Source organism: Pyrus communis, chromosome 4, assembly GCF_041283825.1.
Source record: "Pyrus communis isolate YQ-2024b chromosome 4, ASM4128382v1, whole genome shotgun sequence".
Taxonomy (NCBI): domain Eukaryota; kingdom Viridiplantae; phylum Streptophyta; class Magnoliopsida; order Rosales; family Rosaceae; genus Pyrus; species Pyrus communis.
Window position 1 is genome coordinate 4,717,922 of NC_142568.1, and position 16,241 is coordinate 4,734,162.

General features: G+C 37.6%; 1 protein-coding gene across 1 annotated transcript in view; it reads right to left on the reverse strand.

Moving 5' to 3' along the window:
- Positions 1–511: 511 nt before the first annotated feature.
- The window catches only part of LOC137722422 (pleckstrin homology (PH) domain-containing protein), a 45,638-nt gene continuing 29,908 nt past the window's right edge, over positions 512–16,241 (reverse strand). The window contains exons 40-64 of the mRNA XM_068461419.2: positions 15,989–16,152; positions 14,289–14,451; positions 13,895–14,164; positions 13,475–13,669; positions 12,981–13,023; positions 12,322–12,446; positions 11,667–12,167; positions 9,905–10,669; positions 9,706–9,779; positions 9,250–9,598; positions 9,070–9,168; positions 8,846–9,001; positions 8,343–8,524; positions 6,683–7,186; positions 5,823–6,000; positions 5,589–5,725; positions 4,729–4,855; positions 4,350–4,571; positions 3,909–4,268; positions 3,399–3,557; positions 3,018–3,299; positions 2,729–2,941; positions 2,556–2,608; positions 1,795–1,903; positions 512–1,246 (exon numbers count right to left, since the gene is read on the reverse strand). Coding sequence (XP_068317520.2) covers positions 899–1,246; positions 1,795–1,903; positions 2,556–2,608; positions 2,729–2,941; positions 3,018–3,299; positions 3,399–3,557; positions 3,909–4,268; positions 4,350–4,571; positions 4,729–4,855; positions 5,589–5,725; positions 5,823–6,000; positions 6,683–7,186; positions 8,343–8,524; positions 8,846–9,001; positions 9,070–9,168; positions 9,250–9,598; positions 9,706–9,779; positions 9,905–10,669; positions 11,667–12,167; positions 12,322–12,446; positions 12,981–13,023; positions 13,475–13,669; positions 13,895–14,164; positions 14,289–14,451; positions 15,989–16,152 — 5,778 coding nt within the window. The 3' untranslated portion in view covers positions 512–898. The remainder of the gene's footprint in view (positions 1,247–1,794; positions 1,904–2,555; positions 2,609–2,728; positions 2,942–3,017; positions 3,300–3,398; positions 3,558–3,908; positions 4,269–4,349; positions 4,572–4,728; positions 4,856–5,588; positions 5,726–5,822; positions 6,001–6,682; positions 7,187–8,342; positions 8,525–8,845; positions 9,002–9,069; positions 9,169–9,249; positions 9,599–9,705; positions 9,780–9,904; positions 10,670–11,666; positions 12,168–12,321; positions 12,447–12,980; positions 13,024–13,474; positions 13,670–13,894; positions 14,165–14,288; positions 14,452–15,988; positions 16,153–16,241) is intronic.

Below are 16,241 nucleotides of genomic sequence, written 5' to 3' on the forward strand. Positions count from 1 at the left end.
TATTAAACCTGTGGCTTTGATTTGCAATGGCAAGAAGGCCGTAGAGTGATCATCGTGCTTTAATTAAAACACTTTTGCATTGGAAATTATATGGATGCACCAATTGATGAGACAGTATTTGATATTGAGAAAGAGATTGAATGATTTATTGCAGGTTAAGGTGAAGGAACAGCGTCTTAGTAACCTGCTCCGAGTTTTTTTAGCACAGAAACTATCTTCCGAATACCTTATGACCACATGGATTATTTATCCAATTTTGCCTTTAAAAAAATTCTTTAGTGAACATATAAATTTTATGGATCTACAAGTATGACAATTAATACGCTTCTTTAAATTAGTGTTTCTGATTGAACCCTTTGGACAAACCATAAAATATTTGAGTGGGCACTTTCCATTAGTTAATGACGATAACTTGACTTTCACAACCAGGTTACTTCAGCATGAAGGTGAATCTACCACACCCGATTTGAAAGACTGAACATTCACAGATGAGATCGCTCCCTGCAAAAGCTTGTGACGGAACAAATGATGGCTTAACAAAAAAGTCCGTGACAGGTCTGAATCGATAGTTAATTCTACCACATTCGTTTTTCTACAGAGGTCGAATTGCTGTGTCACTTGACTCATAAGCAGAAAGACTTAAGCGAAAAAATTTCTTTCGACTCCACCAGAATCCAATCGCGGTGTCATACAATAGTCGGTTCCCTTCCCAGGAGAGAGATTCATCATCACCTTGAGCGAGACATCAACCGGTAATTGTTTACAAAGAGATGAACGTGATACAAATTGCACCCAACGCTATACGAGAGACGATATGCTGTACAGTAACACTGTATACGAGAGACCTTTTCTAGCTAGAAAAATTTTGGAAAAGGTCCTTACAATATAAACACACATTTCAGTTCTCTTTTAGAGATCGCAAAAGAGGCTGCGGATCGTCGAGGATCCTCATAGGTTTCCAGTCAGATTCTTCCTTGGTTTGCCTTAGAGCCACAAAGTGAAGCGCGTCGCTTTGGACTTGATAAATGTGACACGCCCACGGGTAAGAATCTGGAGCAGACCAAACCTTTTGCGCTTCGAATTCCGTCTCTTCAGCAAGTGACTCGGACACGCAATACACTTTGTCAAGTTCCGGCTCCCTAAAACCAGCCATAGCAATGCATCCGGGAGACACATATCCCTCCGGAGCCCGAGGATGCCAAATCGATACCGGTGCTGCATAGTCATCCGTGCAGTTCCTCCACACCTGCATATGCACGTATATGTTAACCATTATATAATAGATGACCGTAGAAAGGTCATTAATATATGACAAAAAAGAGCCATCATATAAAACTTCAAGCGAAACAGGACTCATCATGGTTCAATATCGAATGTAATTAAGGCAGGCCGCGCTGACCGGGGTGATAGATTATATTGAGCAAACTTAACCATGATCCAGTTCACGATTACAAGTTTAAAACAAGTTTGAAAATGAGTAAATGGTTTATGATGAAAATTTCCAATATCCCCTACTTTCGTTCCAATCGTTATTATGTGAGAATGAAACGCTCTAGACTATTCCACACGTGATATGCCTGACATATGAAAAGAAAACATACAACTTTCTCCTGATGATGATTAAGTTGACCATCAATAGCTACAATTTGTATGAAGTTTTTCGGTACAATGAGAGAGATGCTATTAAGGCAAACCACAGATATAACACACAAAAATACGACCTCAAAAGTTCTATTAATCCTCACAGACCATCCTAACTAGGTTATAACTCTATTAGTGATTATAAATTCTTACCAGGTCATAACCAACCGGAAGTGCAAACAATCTGTCAATCTTGCGATAAACAGCAGCAACGTTTGGAGGATGGCTGCCAATGCGAGCAATATCACCAATCGAGACATAGCTGAAGAAAATAAAACCACTCATCAATTTTCCCAATGACAACTAGCAAGTTAGTAGCATCTGGTGGTGAAATGCATAATTTCAGGAGACTGAAATGTTGAACTAGCATATGAAACACGGTTCTACTTTCTTTAGAATACGGGGTAAAGGATCATCTTAACACAAACACTTGAGACATGTTTTTCATTTTCGTAAATCACATATATTAAAGGCTAAAGAGAACCACATATGGCCATTTTCGTCTTTTCCTGATTTTTCTCCTTTAATTGGGGAAGATTCGGATGGAGCCCTCGGGGTGGGGCATTAAACCGGTGATATACCATAGCTTTAGCTCAGCTAGAGAAACGTCTAGGAACAGCACTTTTCAACATGCCAGTTGGTCCCCTTAGGTTGAGCAAGAATGTGACGGAGCTTCTTGAACTTCATGAAGTTCAATAACAAATAGCTTTTAAAAGTATCCTAGCTAAAAACAGAAACAGCGCTCTAACTGTTGCAACAGAGCATTCACATGAACAGTCCTGCTCCAAACTAAGTAGGCTCTTTGACTGATACATAGAAAGATGCATTTGTAGTCCGAGACAAAAAAAATATAAAATGCAATGAACATTAATGTTATCAGGAAAAATAGAAAGTAGAAAATCGATAATAATTACCCGTCTGGACAGATGGGTCTCCAAATGCTACATATTACACCATCTTCAGGACCCTAATTATATAAAACAATGATTCATCTTAGACTGCAAAACCATAAGGTGCCAAATCTTGACCAGATAACAAGAAAGTACTAAAAATGGAAACAAGGTAAGCAACGTGAACAGTAAATCACCTGTTTTCTGCACAACGTGCATCGACTTCTGGATTCTTGTTCGCTGCTCCAAATCTTCGAAAAGTTAATACTGTGTTTAACAAATCTACCATCCAATGCAGAATTGTACGATGGGATGTCTCTCAGCCTAGTAATTGCCTTGGTCGGTATACGGTGCTCTCTCCCATCAGCTTCAGACCCAGAAAAATACACATGTCGCTGGCTTGATGGAACCTGAGAATGGTGAACCATATTAGAATTGTGTATATGTTACCTCTTAAAAGAACGAATATTTATGTACAGTATTAACCTTCAGAATTAGGCAGTTCATGTCCGACTGAGATGCTTTCCACATCTTCCGTACTACGGAACAGATCCTAACAGCTTGGGGTTCATTTCCCTCAATTTCTTCAACACTGCACTTTATCACCTGGACAAAATTTTCTGATCTTCTAAAATTTTTGAGGTGGAGGATCAAGTGAGATGGTTGATTGCAGCCTGCTTTTGCCAACTCCACAGCCATGAGCTCTTCCCAAGGTACATCCCACATGATCTTGCAAGGTTTCTTATCCATTTTGTCTGGAGCCAAACACTAGAAAGCAAAGAAAGAAGATTGAATGTCAAGCAGACAAAAACATTGGGCACATACAACAGAAAAACCTATAGGCCATTGCAACACTGCTTGACTAACCTGAAGCAGCATGACTCGCTTATTTGTCACTAAAACAATCCGTTGGTAAGGCACAACAAAATGATCTTCATAATAATCAGACCAAGCAAACTTTGATGGTTCCTTGAATAGTTCAGTACAACCAAAGTGCCGATGTGCTTCAGCAAGGTATAAAATCATCTGCCGAAAAGAAACAAAGAAAGTAAAAATAAATAGGACTTGTACATTAAGATAATAGCGACTTCTTTTTGGTGGAGCAGTGTGACTGTCAAACAAAATTACCCAAGACTCGCAAACAGTTGCAGTAAAAGGCTAATAACTAACAAATACTTTTGATTCGTATTTGAATCTTTGATACATGTATTTCAAGCATCTCAGCAATGTGCCAATTGAAGTGAAAGACTTAAAATCACAAAACTGAATTTTTTACCATCTCCTCCTTATGCATCCCGTATCCTACTCACTCACACTCCCAGGAAAACCAAAGCAAATAGTTTATTTGATCACTAAAGTTAAGAAGTAACAAATTACCTGCCCAACAGCTTCTCTCTCACAATACTCTCTAAGTACAGCATCAGCATGGATTGCTCGGGGATTTCTAATTCTCTGAAAGGTTGTCTTGCTATTGAAAACCTCTAAGCATTTGGAACAACTTGCTCCAATTCCATCAACAGTCAATGAGAAGAAGTCCAATGCCCCACTGACTGGTTGCACTATCACTCCTAGAAAAGCACGCCCAAGCCCATGAACTAGTCCTAAAACACCATTCTGTCTTGCGCTCTCTACAGGCTTTTTCAGCACTCCAGACACTCCAAAGGCGACACCTTGCACAAGTGCTTCTGTACCTTGCATAATTCCATCACCCACCCCAGTTATTCTCCTCGACGTCACCTGAAACCATTTTGAAAAACAGCCTTTCATCATAACATTGCATTACTAATTTTTATTTCTTGGTTAATATGAAAACATTACCTGCTTTGAACGCAGTTGCAGAAATTGTCCATCAGTCGACAGCTCAGCAAACCCATTACTAAGAGAAGCCAATGTTGAACTTGTCATACCAAGTACATCGACTGAAAATATCAAATGTAGAGGATTATGGATCAGATCTCTCCAAATACGGTTACCAATGGCAGAAGCAATGGAACTCTTCCGCATGAATCTGTCTTTGTGCATCACCCTTCTCAAATGCACCTGCAGCAACGACATATTACTGTCATGACTATAGCCTCACCTCAATATTATGATGGATTGGAAACATGTTCCGTAGTTTACACATGAAGACTGTTTACAAGTTTGAGAAACTGGAGAGCAAATCATAGCATCTGAATAGAGAACCACCCAGACTCACCTGAATCTTGAATGCATTTCCAACAGCTGATAGTATGGGGCTCCACACTCCTAGAACCCCATGAGGTCTTTGGGCTGGTGCTGTTTCCAATGACACCTTCAGCCTAACTTCTGAAACGTCTATTAGGCTGGAAAGAGAAGGAAAGAAAAACAGAAAAAAAGAGAGTAAGGAAATAGAACTATTATCCCAAAATTAAATCACAAAAAATCATTCCTGATAGTTCACAACTCATATGGGTGATAATACAACAAATCCTATATGTAATTGCAAAAAGAATTGGCTGTGCTCAGACAGGTAACAAATATTTGGGTGATAATACAACGGGAACATGGAGGGAGGGAGGTAATTGCAAAAAGAATAGGCTGTGCTCAGACAGGTAACAAATATTTGGGTGATAATACAACGGGAACATGGAGGGAGGTAATTGCAAAAAGAATAGGCTGTGCTCAGACAGGTAACAAATATTTGGGTGATAATACAACGGGAACATGGAGGGAGGGAGGGAGGGAGGGGCACCCAATGGGTCTCGGGGAATGGAACTAGAAGGGTATCGATGTTTAGTTGTATACTTATATCTTTCTAAATCATATGGCTAATATTAAAAGAAAAGGAAACGGAATAAATGCTATATCAAATGACATATGAACCAATTTTGATTAATAAAAAGAAGGCCCAATGCCTTAGCATATGAGCTTAACCGCCAAATAAGGACAAAGCAGTGGTGGTCAATTTTTTTCCCCATTACAATTTCTTTTTTTGTTTGGTGAAGGAACAACAGTTCTCTTCAGCGCTCATAACTATATTGCTGCAAATCCAATGAATTGTAGTTTCTGCACACAAACAGAAGTTGTCATACTTACTCAATGCGTATTTCTGGATCAACTTCTGTGACACTAGAACTTTTAGGCAAACGATCCAACTGTAGATTATTGTAGAAATCCACCAAAGCCCAAATTATTGGTTCATGAATATTAAGCCTCCAACACTTATCGGTTACCTATCATGTCATCACAAAAATTTGGGTCAGAACTTAGTTACTTCTCACTGTTACAATTGATAACAAACATTTTAGGCATCGTGTAAAAAGGCATTACCCGTATATAAACATAAGGGTACACCTGTACGCCATCACTATTTTCCTTGCGCATTGTAATAGTCGTTTTGAACACTGGATAATGCATGTCAGAGTTCATTTCTGGAGCCAACAGCACTGGCATCAATGTTAGAGGGAGCTGGTTGTCCAGCTGCAGAAGACCCAATATGAGCTTGAACCTAGAAGAGTGAAACACAAACGTTTGGTGTGTAAAGCATATTATTTAATAAGAAAATCTATATTGGAGTGAGGATGGATCTGAAAACACGGAGTTCGAAGGATAAAAAATTGGACACAGAAAAAGACTCAAACAAATGACAATCACATATGCAGAGAGTTCTGTAAAGTTAAAACAAGTGTTTAGCTTAAAAGAACTTGGGTTCTGAGTCTCTTGACAGAAGATTAAGAAGCAAAAGTTGTTTCATGGACCACGATACTCTACAATAACTTTATTGAATATAAACGCTAGAACTTGGTTTGCTGTAAATTTGAATGAAAACTTATTTTCGGTTTTTAATTCAAACTTTCATACTTACGACACCACCTTTACAGCCACAATTCAATTAACATTTAGTTGTTTTAATTCTATTTAATAGTCATGACACTACTACCAATATGCAAATCACATGATTCTTTTAGGCATGCAAATGAAACAATGCTTCATATTTCTAGTATGTTTTTAACGGTTTCATAAGTGAGGTGATTACAAATCACTAGTCCTCTTTAATGTCATTAATAGCTCAATCTATAGGATAACATAAGTGATAAGAAAAGTTGAAATTTCAGAACTTCACATAACATTACAGCTGAAAGACATGCATAAGAAAATGCTAGAGGAGTATAAGAAGGTTATGCTCTCACCTGGCTGTTGTACCACCATCATAACCGGTCGAATATGACACGAAGACTCTCTCAAAATAAAAGTAGGAGACCTCTTTTGGTCTATGGTCAACAATAGAGATCCCTACAACTCCAAACTCAATTATAAGCTCAACAGGTGAGGCACTATTACTTTGATTGGTGTTTTGCATATGAGAAAACCCCCAATTTCCAGCAATTTGCAAATCCAAACTTGTCCCCGAAGTTGTTGTGTCTGTGAACCTAGCTACCTTGATATCACCAACTTCCAAAACATGAAATTGTAATCCAAGTCCCTCATCTGCATAACATATCCCAGTCCTTTCCAAATCAAGTTCCCAAGGCCCATTGCTAGCACTGTCAACCTCAGCTTCTATGATTTTTTGGCCATAAGGGTCTTCCCAAGAAAAATTCGTTGTTGAAAGAGGCGCTAGGCGAATCCAGGCATCCTCACCAAAAGCAGACTGGCGAATTCTAATTGTTTTGCTGACTGTCCTGTTCTCAATTCTGCTCAAATGAAGCTTCAATAGGTTAGTCACCTATAAAACTCTCATATATATATATATATATAATTATATATATATTATACACACACTACACACACATGGCCCATTTCTTATAAGGGATGCCCTTTTACTATTGATTAAAACAGATCTCAAGTGGGCCCAACCATCACTGCGATTAAAAATTCAACGAAATTGCAAATCATTTAGCCATCTAACTACAACACAACAAATAAATGAGCAAAACGTGTGTAATAACACTACGACATTTTATTACGATGATCAAATAGTAAACAATTTTCGATTCATAGAAGTTTTTGCAGGGGCTTATCCCCGACTGGGGATCTAAAAACTAAAGTTCGAATCGCTTGATCATATTGCACAGAGGCCCGGTCGGTGAACAGGTGTGTGTATCAATGTGCATGTATGCATGTTAACCTCCTTAAGAGTGATCAAAACAGATTAATTGTTGAACGGGATCATTGGGAGGGGTATTCGGCATTCCACAATGTGGGTCAATAATTAGAATAGTCTAGCTTGTAAATCCCATTCAAACAACCATCCCTACAGAGGATCAGACAAATCCTGTTTGACCATTTGACGATCGTAACGATCAATATTTCATCGATCGATAGCCTTTTAGCCAATATTTGACAATATAGTAATATACATACATGTCTGTTCTTTAATACACACCAAATTTCATCGATAAGAGAATATACATATGCAAAGAGAATATATGGCGGCGGATATGGCACCACTTTTTTTACACAACTTCCGACACGTTTTTGTGGGCCCACTTCGCAATGTATTTCAACGATCTGAACCGTCTTTTAGGTCTTCCCTCAAAGATCATATCTAACAAAAATCACCCAAATCTGAAACCATATTTCTTTTGTATGCAATAATTCTTTATAGAACCTTATTCGTTCATTTTCTTCACTACAAATGACTATCTTAATGGTTTTGAATTTGTCTAATTTTTTGCGAAGATGATCTATAAATGATGTTCTAAAAAATAGATGGTTCAGATCGTTAAAATCCATTTCGGAGTAGGCCCCACATTATATGTGTGTGTGTGTGTGTGTGTGTGTGTGTATTATATAATATTATATATATTTAATATTTACCAGCATATAACAAAAACATGATATAAGTACCTGATGGGACCACGGGTTGATCCGAGGCGGAATACAACAATGAAACGTGAACCTTCTTCATAGCCCCGAATCTCTGTTCTCAAAAATCTCCGAGTACCATCATGCTTTCTCAAAACAAGATAAATGGTATCCTCCTTTACAATTTGAACAGGGAATGACCAGTCGGTATCTTCTAGTCGAACCTAACAATGCAACCAAAAAATAGAAATAAGTTTTTCAGAGTGCATAAGATTAAAGCTCGGATCATTCATCTACGTAGATAATTGAAACAAAAACTGTCCAGCATGATTCCAAATATGATATATAATTTATACTATATTTGATCACATGGGACTTGTCAGGGGTCACATGTCCCTTACTCGGTGAAGTATCGTATTGTGAGTAGGTTCTTTAGATCCTTTTAGGGTAAAATGCACCCTGATTTTCCAAAACAATGGATACAGATACAAGGACCATTGTTAAATATGTTTCCTATAAAGAATTACCGCATACACTCCACTAACCTGAAGTTTATCATGTCCTTCTGACTCACGATGTACAAACGAGACCCTTGAATCAGATGCTCGAAGAATCTTTGGTTCATCCTCACTGCATAACTTAATGGATATGTCCCGACCAAGTCTATTGGTAAAAGTCATATATGGTCGGACAGAAATTACCTGGAAAGAGAGCAAAGGGTAAATAACCAGTCTTAAGATTTATTGCAATCTCTAAAAATTAAAATTACCTTTGTGGGAACAGATTGATATAGGCATGGTTTTGTTGTAATAAAAATCCGCATACAATTGCCTTCACTATCATAAGCATAGAGATCCAAAGACCCATCCTAACAAACAAGGAAAGAGAAAATCTTAACGAGATTTGTTTACCAATAATGGATCCATATAAAAAAGACATAGACATCTACCATGTCACCAAGGGGAGAAAGATCTTTGGCAGGTCCAAACTGCTCCTTGCCAGATTGATCAATGGACAATGCAAGGCCCAACAATTTAAATTTCAAAGGTGAAGCAATTGTATGACCTTCATATATTTCCTCTTCAGTTATTTCCTCCAGGATAGTTTCATTGTCCTTTTTAGAATGAAATGGATTACCAACCCTTCGTGTATGTTTCTTTCCTTTGATATCTAAAAGCCTAAGTTTGAGAGGGGGACACCTAGAAATTGAATACCAATAAGGAGCATAGAGCCTAATGATCTTAGCTCGCAGTGGCCGTTCTTTGTCAGAATTCTGTTCAAGAACAATTTGAACAATCCTGCAGAAACAATTATCATGGAACTATCAGACTATAAAAGAAAGGCACTTCAAGAAATGTAAAGACTAAGATACACAATATAATTTATGATGCAGATTATTTGAAACCTTCCAGATATCGAACTTCTCAAACTTATAGTTTTCGGCGGAACTTCATGAGGATGGGAAAAAAGAACAGCTTCCTGCAAAAGAAATAAATGAAAGGGTGGGATATATAATAAAATTTATGTCAAAGAAAAATAGAATCATACAAAAGAAAAAAAAAAGAAAAAAAAAAAAAGGGATTAGTTTGGTCTTAAAGGCTCACATTTATAGGCAGCCACCCTCTTTGTGGAAGCAGTGAAAAGAACAAAGGGTTTCTTATGTCAGCACTATAAACATTGACACTTTTGCCTGGAAAGAATACCCCTCTAGAGCAGGCAAAAAAGTTACCACTATCTTGCATCTCAAAAACAGAAAATTCAGCTGCAAGCGGAAGAAAATTGGAGATAGATAGTGGGGACTTGATTACAAGAGTCCAATCCTGGATTGGATCAGAACGAATATCTTTGGAAATTTCTGTTGCTTGTACACTCATACAAAACCACAACTTATGAGAACCGCTTGAAGAACTACCACTTATCTGAGTGCAATACAACAGTTCCTCTGACTCAGTGAGAGAAGACACACTTATCCCAGAGCATACGTTTGACTTACCAGAGTCCTCTGTTTGTTCAGACCCATCCACCACTGAACTCCAAGAATATTCACTACTATTGCGGAGAGAGGGCCTTAAACGCAATACATACATTCCAGGTTGTGCTAACCCAGATAGAGGAAGTGATACCGAATCTCCAGGTTTCAAAAGTCCAACATATATTTCCTGATGTGTATCATTTTGTTTTCTATTCCTGATCCATCTCCTTTGCCTTCCATAGTTTCCAGATCTTAATGGATCAAATGACTCGGGCCATTTTAAACTCTCAACATCCGGAGCATAAACCCAACCGTCAGCAGTGTTAACGGATTCCATATCCAAATGCCAATCATCAAACCATTCCCAGCCGAGTGGTAACTCAACAGCAGGAACTCCCTGCATTACCGACAATAATCAGAAACAATCTAATAGCTCCAGAATTACTAAACCTGTCTAGTAATGCGACAGACCACAAAAAAAAGGTTTAGTCATCACCCAAATTAAAATACAGCGAATGGCCACGAACATTTGTTACTTCTCATCCAAAAAGAAAGCCGTGCCTCAAAAAGGAAGACTCTGCTCCTTCATTTTCATATCAGTCTGTGTCGTACAAAGCTGTGAGTGGGTTTCTTCTAGAGTTTAGATTGGAGTGGCTTCGACCAAGAAAGTGTAGTTCACCAAAGTTTTTTTTTTTTTGTAGGGAATTAGACATTGTAGATCTGTAGTTCTGGCTTCTGCTTGGACTGTTTTGAGTAAATGTATTAAACAATCTCCAAGCTGGTATACCATTCCACGGTATAGGGGGTTTGTTTTCCAGGTGATCAGGTATCCTTAAGTTTGAGGTCTATGAGTGTAATGGTACTGGGCTGAGTGTTAGAGCGTTAGGGCGTATTTCTTCTATTTTGATATTTATTTTGGGCCTACAGGCGACATTCCACTTGACCATGTTTATAATGCAATTCGGTTAAAAGTTGAACCTTGTTTAATTTACTTTTCCGTCAGGCTCTGATGTTCAGCCGTCAGCATGCCGATTTTGGGCGAATATCGACATCGGGGTGTTGCAGAAGATGGGAAAGGAGGTTTTACAAGTTTTATAAAAGGTTTCATCGCATTAATTTCTCTTTTTATAAATGTTCTTATATCCTAAGTTCCTAACAAGAGAATCACAAATGTTTCTTCAATCCATATAGTATCACTAATTTAGGGACATCGTAGCTACCAATTTTGGATGACAATATGTAACAAAAGTAATATACAACAAAACTATGAAAATCAACATGAAACATATGCCAAGCATGGAAAACTTCAGTCGGAGAGATTTAAATTCAAGGTTCAACCTACACGAGTTATCAACACAAGAACACATGCCAAGGACATCAACTAATTTCTTTACCTGATGAGATCCTGCACTTTCAACGATTTCTTGACTTGGTTGAACCGTGGTGCAAATCCAACCAGTACCAGGGCTGTATTTTTCAGTTTCAAAGAACTCATCGGTCTGAAGTTTCTTAAGATGTACTTGACCTTCAGGGGTACTGGTGTTGTTTTTTAACGTTGCGTCTTCCATGGGAACTTTTGACACAAGGCACAAATCAAGTACAAAATCCGTACTGTTACGTATGGAAACAAGAGACCTAATATTCACATATCGATTGCCATCTTTCACATGTACTTCACTAGCAACAACGTCATTCCCTAACCGCCAACAAGCAGCTGGTGCAGCATAATTAAGCCTCACTGTAGTCCAAGGCCCTTCCCTGCTTGGACTGATCTGAATAAAACCAGATTTTCTGCCACTGTCATCAGTTTGATGATCACTTATCTCAGCTTCAGATATCGGTGACAAAAGCACCGCACATCTGATTTTTCCACAGGACTTTTCACCATTATATCCCTGAATCACAACAATTCACATAAATATTACAAGGTTGATCTACTTGTTAGTAAATTCTTGATAAATTTCTACCCCTAGAACGAGGTACATGTTCTGACACAAAACAGATACAATAGGAAAAATGATATTTCTAAAACATGGACGTGAACTCTACCGCAGAATCTGTTGAGGACAATTCAACCCAGGTCCATTTGTTCACGCTATCATATGGGTATGAATTATCATGGATGATCCATGCAATCTGCTTTAAGGGGGCTGAAAATAATCCAAGAGGGACCCCTAAAATCAAAAATGAAAAGTTAAACCCATCTTGCCCAAAATTGATAGGATAGACAAAAATGAGTATTTCTTAAGTACTTAAAAAACAAAATTAAAAAACAATTTAAGGAGTGCGGAAAATTCATTTACTTTACAGAAAATACATATATATTTAGGTCAAAGTTGAAAAAAAAAAAGATGCACAACAGATAGAAACTAAACAAAAATAAACTATAGTATACAACAGGATTCACAATTTTTTACACGAGGACAGTGGGTAGGATCGAGGCGGTGTAATGAAATCTGAAATACTATGCTTAGTTGGCATTTCTACATCTTCCGTTTCTGAGGTTTCTTTCAGTTTCTTAGTAACAATGGGTGACGGTATTCTGCCTAAATAGTAGACACAGGTAATAAATAAGAGAATAGGATTTACAATGAGAATTTCAATATTATACAGATATGGCATGCAGATAAATAACAAATGCAGAAGGTGATTCCCCATTGTGTATTAACTAGAAAGACCACAGATCAAATAAATAATAAATGAACTACCTTTCCCCAGCTCCGTCACAATTAATTCCACCGAGTAGTAGTCCTGCACAAATTTGGATAGAATAGCTTGAGTGGGAACAGAGACAATGAAGATGAAATGGGATAACCAAGAAGATTACTTATATGGTCATACAACCTCCAAACAATGATATATAAAAATAAACCAAATGGGTTAATACTGTCTAATGAATCATATACATCTACAGGCAGCATTACTATCTATCATTTGAAATTTATGAAGCCGAAATTCAGTAAGTGAAGATTAGAAAATTCACTTAGCATGTCCTAAAAATACATTTTAATTAAAAGATGTTACACAAATTTCATAGCACAAGAATAATTAACGTTTAGAGGCCCAGTAATCATCCTTTTGGTCAAAATCGTAAAATTGAAGTTCAGGTAAAACAGATGTGAAATCCAATGTGCAAAGAATACATGCAAAAGCAGAGCAGTAGTAATTGGGAAAACGTGCTAAACAAAAATATTCTACATACTGGATCGTCGACTTTAAAGAAAAAAATTTCATTCCACTTGACCAACTCAAGCTCTGAAGACAAGTGATCTGAACTGCTTCCGCAAGTACGTGCACTTTGTTGATGGCTCAGTGATCCACTAGGGAGGTTCGCATCAGGACTAAGGCGAATTGCTACGGTATACTGGGGGGATGCTAACCCTCCAACCTGTGGGAACTGCATTTGCAGGTAGAATTAAAATTCATATATTTTTTGTTATAAAATAAATAGAAAAAAAATTGTAAGCAACTTTATTTATTTATTTATTTTCTGAGAAAGACCCTTTTATTATGAAAAGACAATAAAACAATAAGCCAAAAAAAGTGGACAAGATAACCACTGGAAAAGAGAATGAATGTAAGGAATCAAAAGAAACTGAATCCATGAGGAATGAGAGAGTACCTGCCCGTCCACTATGATAACAGTAACCATTGTTCTAACTTTACGGAAATGTTTTCCTTGCAAGTGAGAGTCCAGCATATTCTTGGAAACAGGAACTTTCACGGGCCTCATATCCCCAGGCGTCATCTTAATTATGTTTGCGAGTCCCCTTAATTCTGTAGCTCGAATAAAGATATCCTGACCAAGTTTGTTTTGTGGGATTATATAGAAGTTTCTCTTTTGATGAACGTCAATAGCAGATCTTCCATCATCTGTTGGCGAGGATGCTTCCTACTCGATATCATGTTAAAAGAAAAAGAAAAGGTGAAACTGTAAGCAATAACCGTTAAATGCAGACAGGAGAAAGGGTGCACAAGGAAAACTTCATTTAGTGATGGAGGCAGAAGAAATTTACTCTTTTTCTATCATATTCATGCACATGAATAAGACTGTTCCAGCTTGCATAAGCTTGAATAATCATATTAGCATTAGAGACAGAAACATTCAAGTTCAGATCCCTAGTAGAGGTAAGGCGTAACTGGGAAGCTGTAGTTGTAGCACTCAAATCATATTGGTACCTGTATGTGGGCCGATATTAGTAAATAACTACTGATGTTTCTGAAATGAAATTTTAACCAAATATGAGCATAACTGCATCAAAAGTGATGGGGAAAAAAGAACACAAAGTTTACACAAGATGAGATATAAAATCTTTTCTCTAACCTTTCAACTAGTGGAAACTTCCTAAGCACCAAAGCTAAAAACATTTTTAACTTTTCTTGTTTCTTCTCCACTCTACATTATCAATTAGATATTGGCCTAGAAGATGCCTGATATTTTATATTTTTCGCCTAGAAGATGCCTGACATTTTGTGTATCAAAGTCAGACATTTGGGTAGCAAACCCATGTTTTCAAGAGGTTCTATGTTTGATCGTCATTCCCAATTTCTTTGTTTGTTTTCGGGCTGCGTGGTGGGTCAGCTCCTGCACCTATATATTTCTCTCTTTGTCCATATGTCTAGCTCTCCAGGTGCAGTAGGGGATCCTCATGGGCGAGGGTAGAAGCCTGAGATATACAGTTGGACAGTTCCTCAACAACTTAAGCTTTTGGAGCATGTAAATGAGCAGTTTCCATGAAAATTACCATTGAAATGATAATTCACCCACCGCGACCTCATTTAATCCAAGCATGGTCGACAATAACTAAAACATATATCAATCGCCATATTGTGATATCTGGTATAATTAGGGCGGGATACAAAGTCTTAATGAATTATCTCTCATAACCCACAACCATTGACAGCACCAATGTATTAAAAGCGTGAGGCGTAGGCGAGGCGTCCAAGGATAGCCCAGCCTAGGCATGAGGCGAAGCCTCACGGGACCTAAATTTTTTAATATATACACTAAACGTACACATATATTATATTAAAAAAAAAAAAAACATTATTAATCAATAATCACCCTGAGCACACAGATATATTATAAATACATATACACACATATATATACATATATTATATTATATATATATATATATATATAAAATGGAGGATGAAAAGTACAATGAGCACACATATAACAAATGCACGTAGACAGCACACACATCCATTATATAAAAAAATAAAAATCAGAATAAAAGGTAGAGAGACGATAGTGCAAGGAAGAGGGTATGAGGCAGTTAAAACCCTACCAAAATTTGGACTTGGGAGTTAAATAAAAAATAATAAAAATAAATAAAAATAAATAAAAAAACCCTAAGGTGCCCCTAGGCGGCTCCGGCGACACCTTCCGCCCACTCCCTCAAAACAAAGGCAGCAACCCTCAAGCCCAGCCTCACCGGGCGCCTAGGCGCGCCCTAAGGCGAGCCTTTTAAAACATTGGACAGCACCCACAAAAAGATCCATAACCTTGAGAACCCACGGCCCCTTATTTGATCCTTACAAAATTTCCAACTTCTTTTCCACACCACCCATTATGTATGCTCGACTTTTCTAGCTTCCTAGGTTCCACATGGATTCCTTTTAAACATTGAATTCAGAACTGATAAGCTACCTAATGCATCCTATATGTTTTCATAGAATTTTTTAATACTGAGGTAGAAAAGAAAATTACCGTAAGACACCATCTACTGGCTCAATGAGAGGCTCCCAAACTTCAAACTTATCGTTATATGATCTAGCAGCCAAAGAGAAGCTCACAGTAGAATTCAAGTAGTTGGTTCTTCCATGCAAACTGAACCCAATTCCACTTAAAGAGACATTAAACAATGGAACCATCTGTCATATTCCATGAGACAAAATCATTAGAGAACTTGCTGTAACTAACAGAAAATTAAAGTAACAGTAGGACTTGAGCTTTCAACATA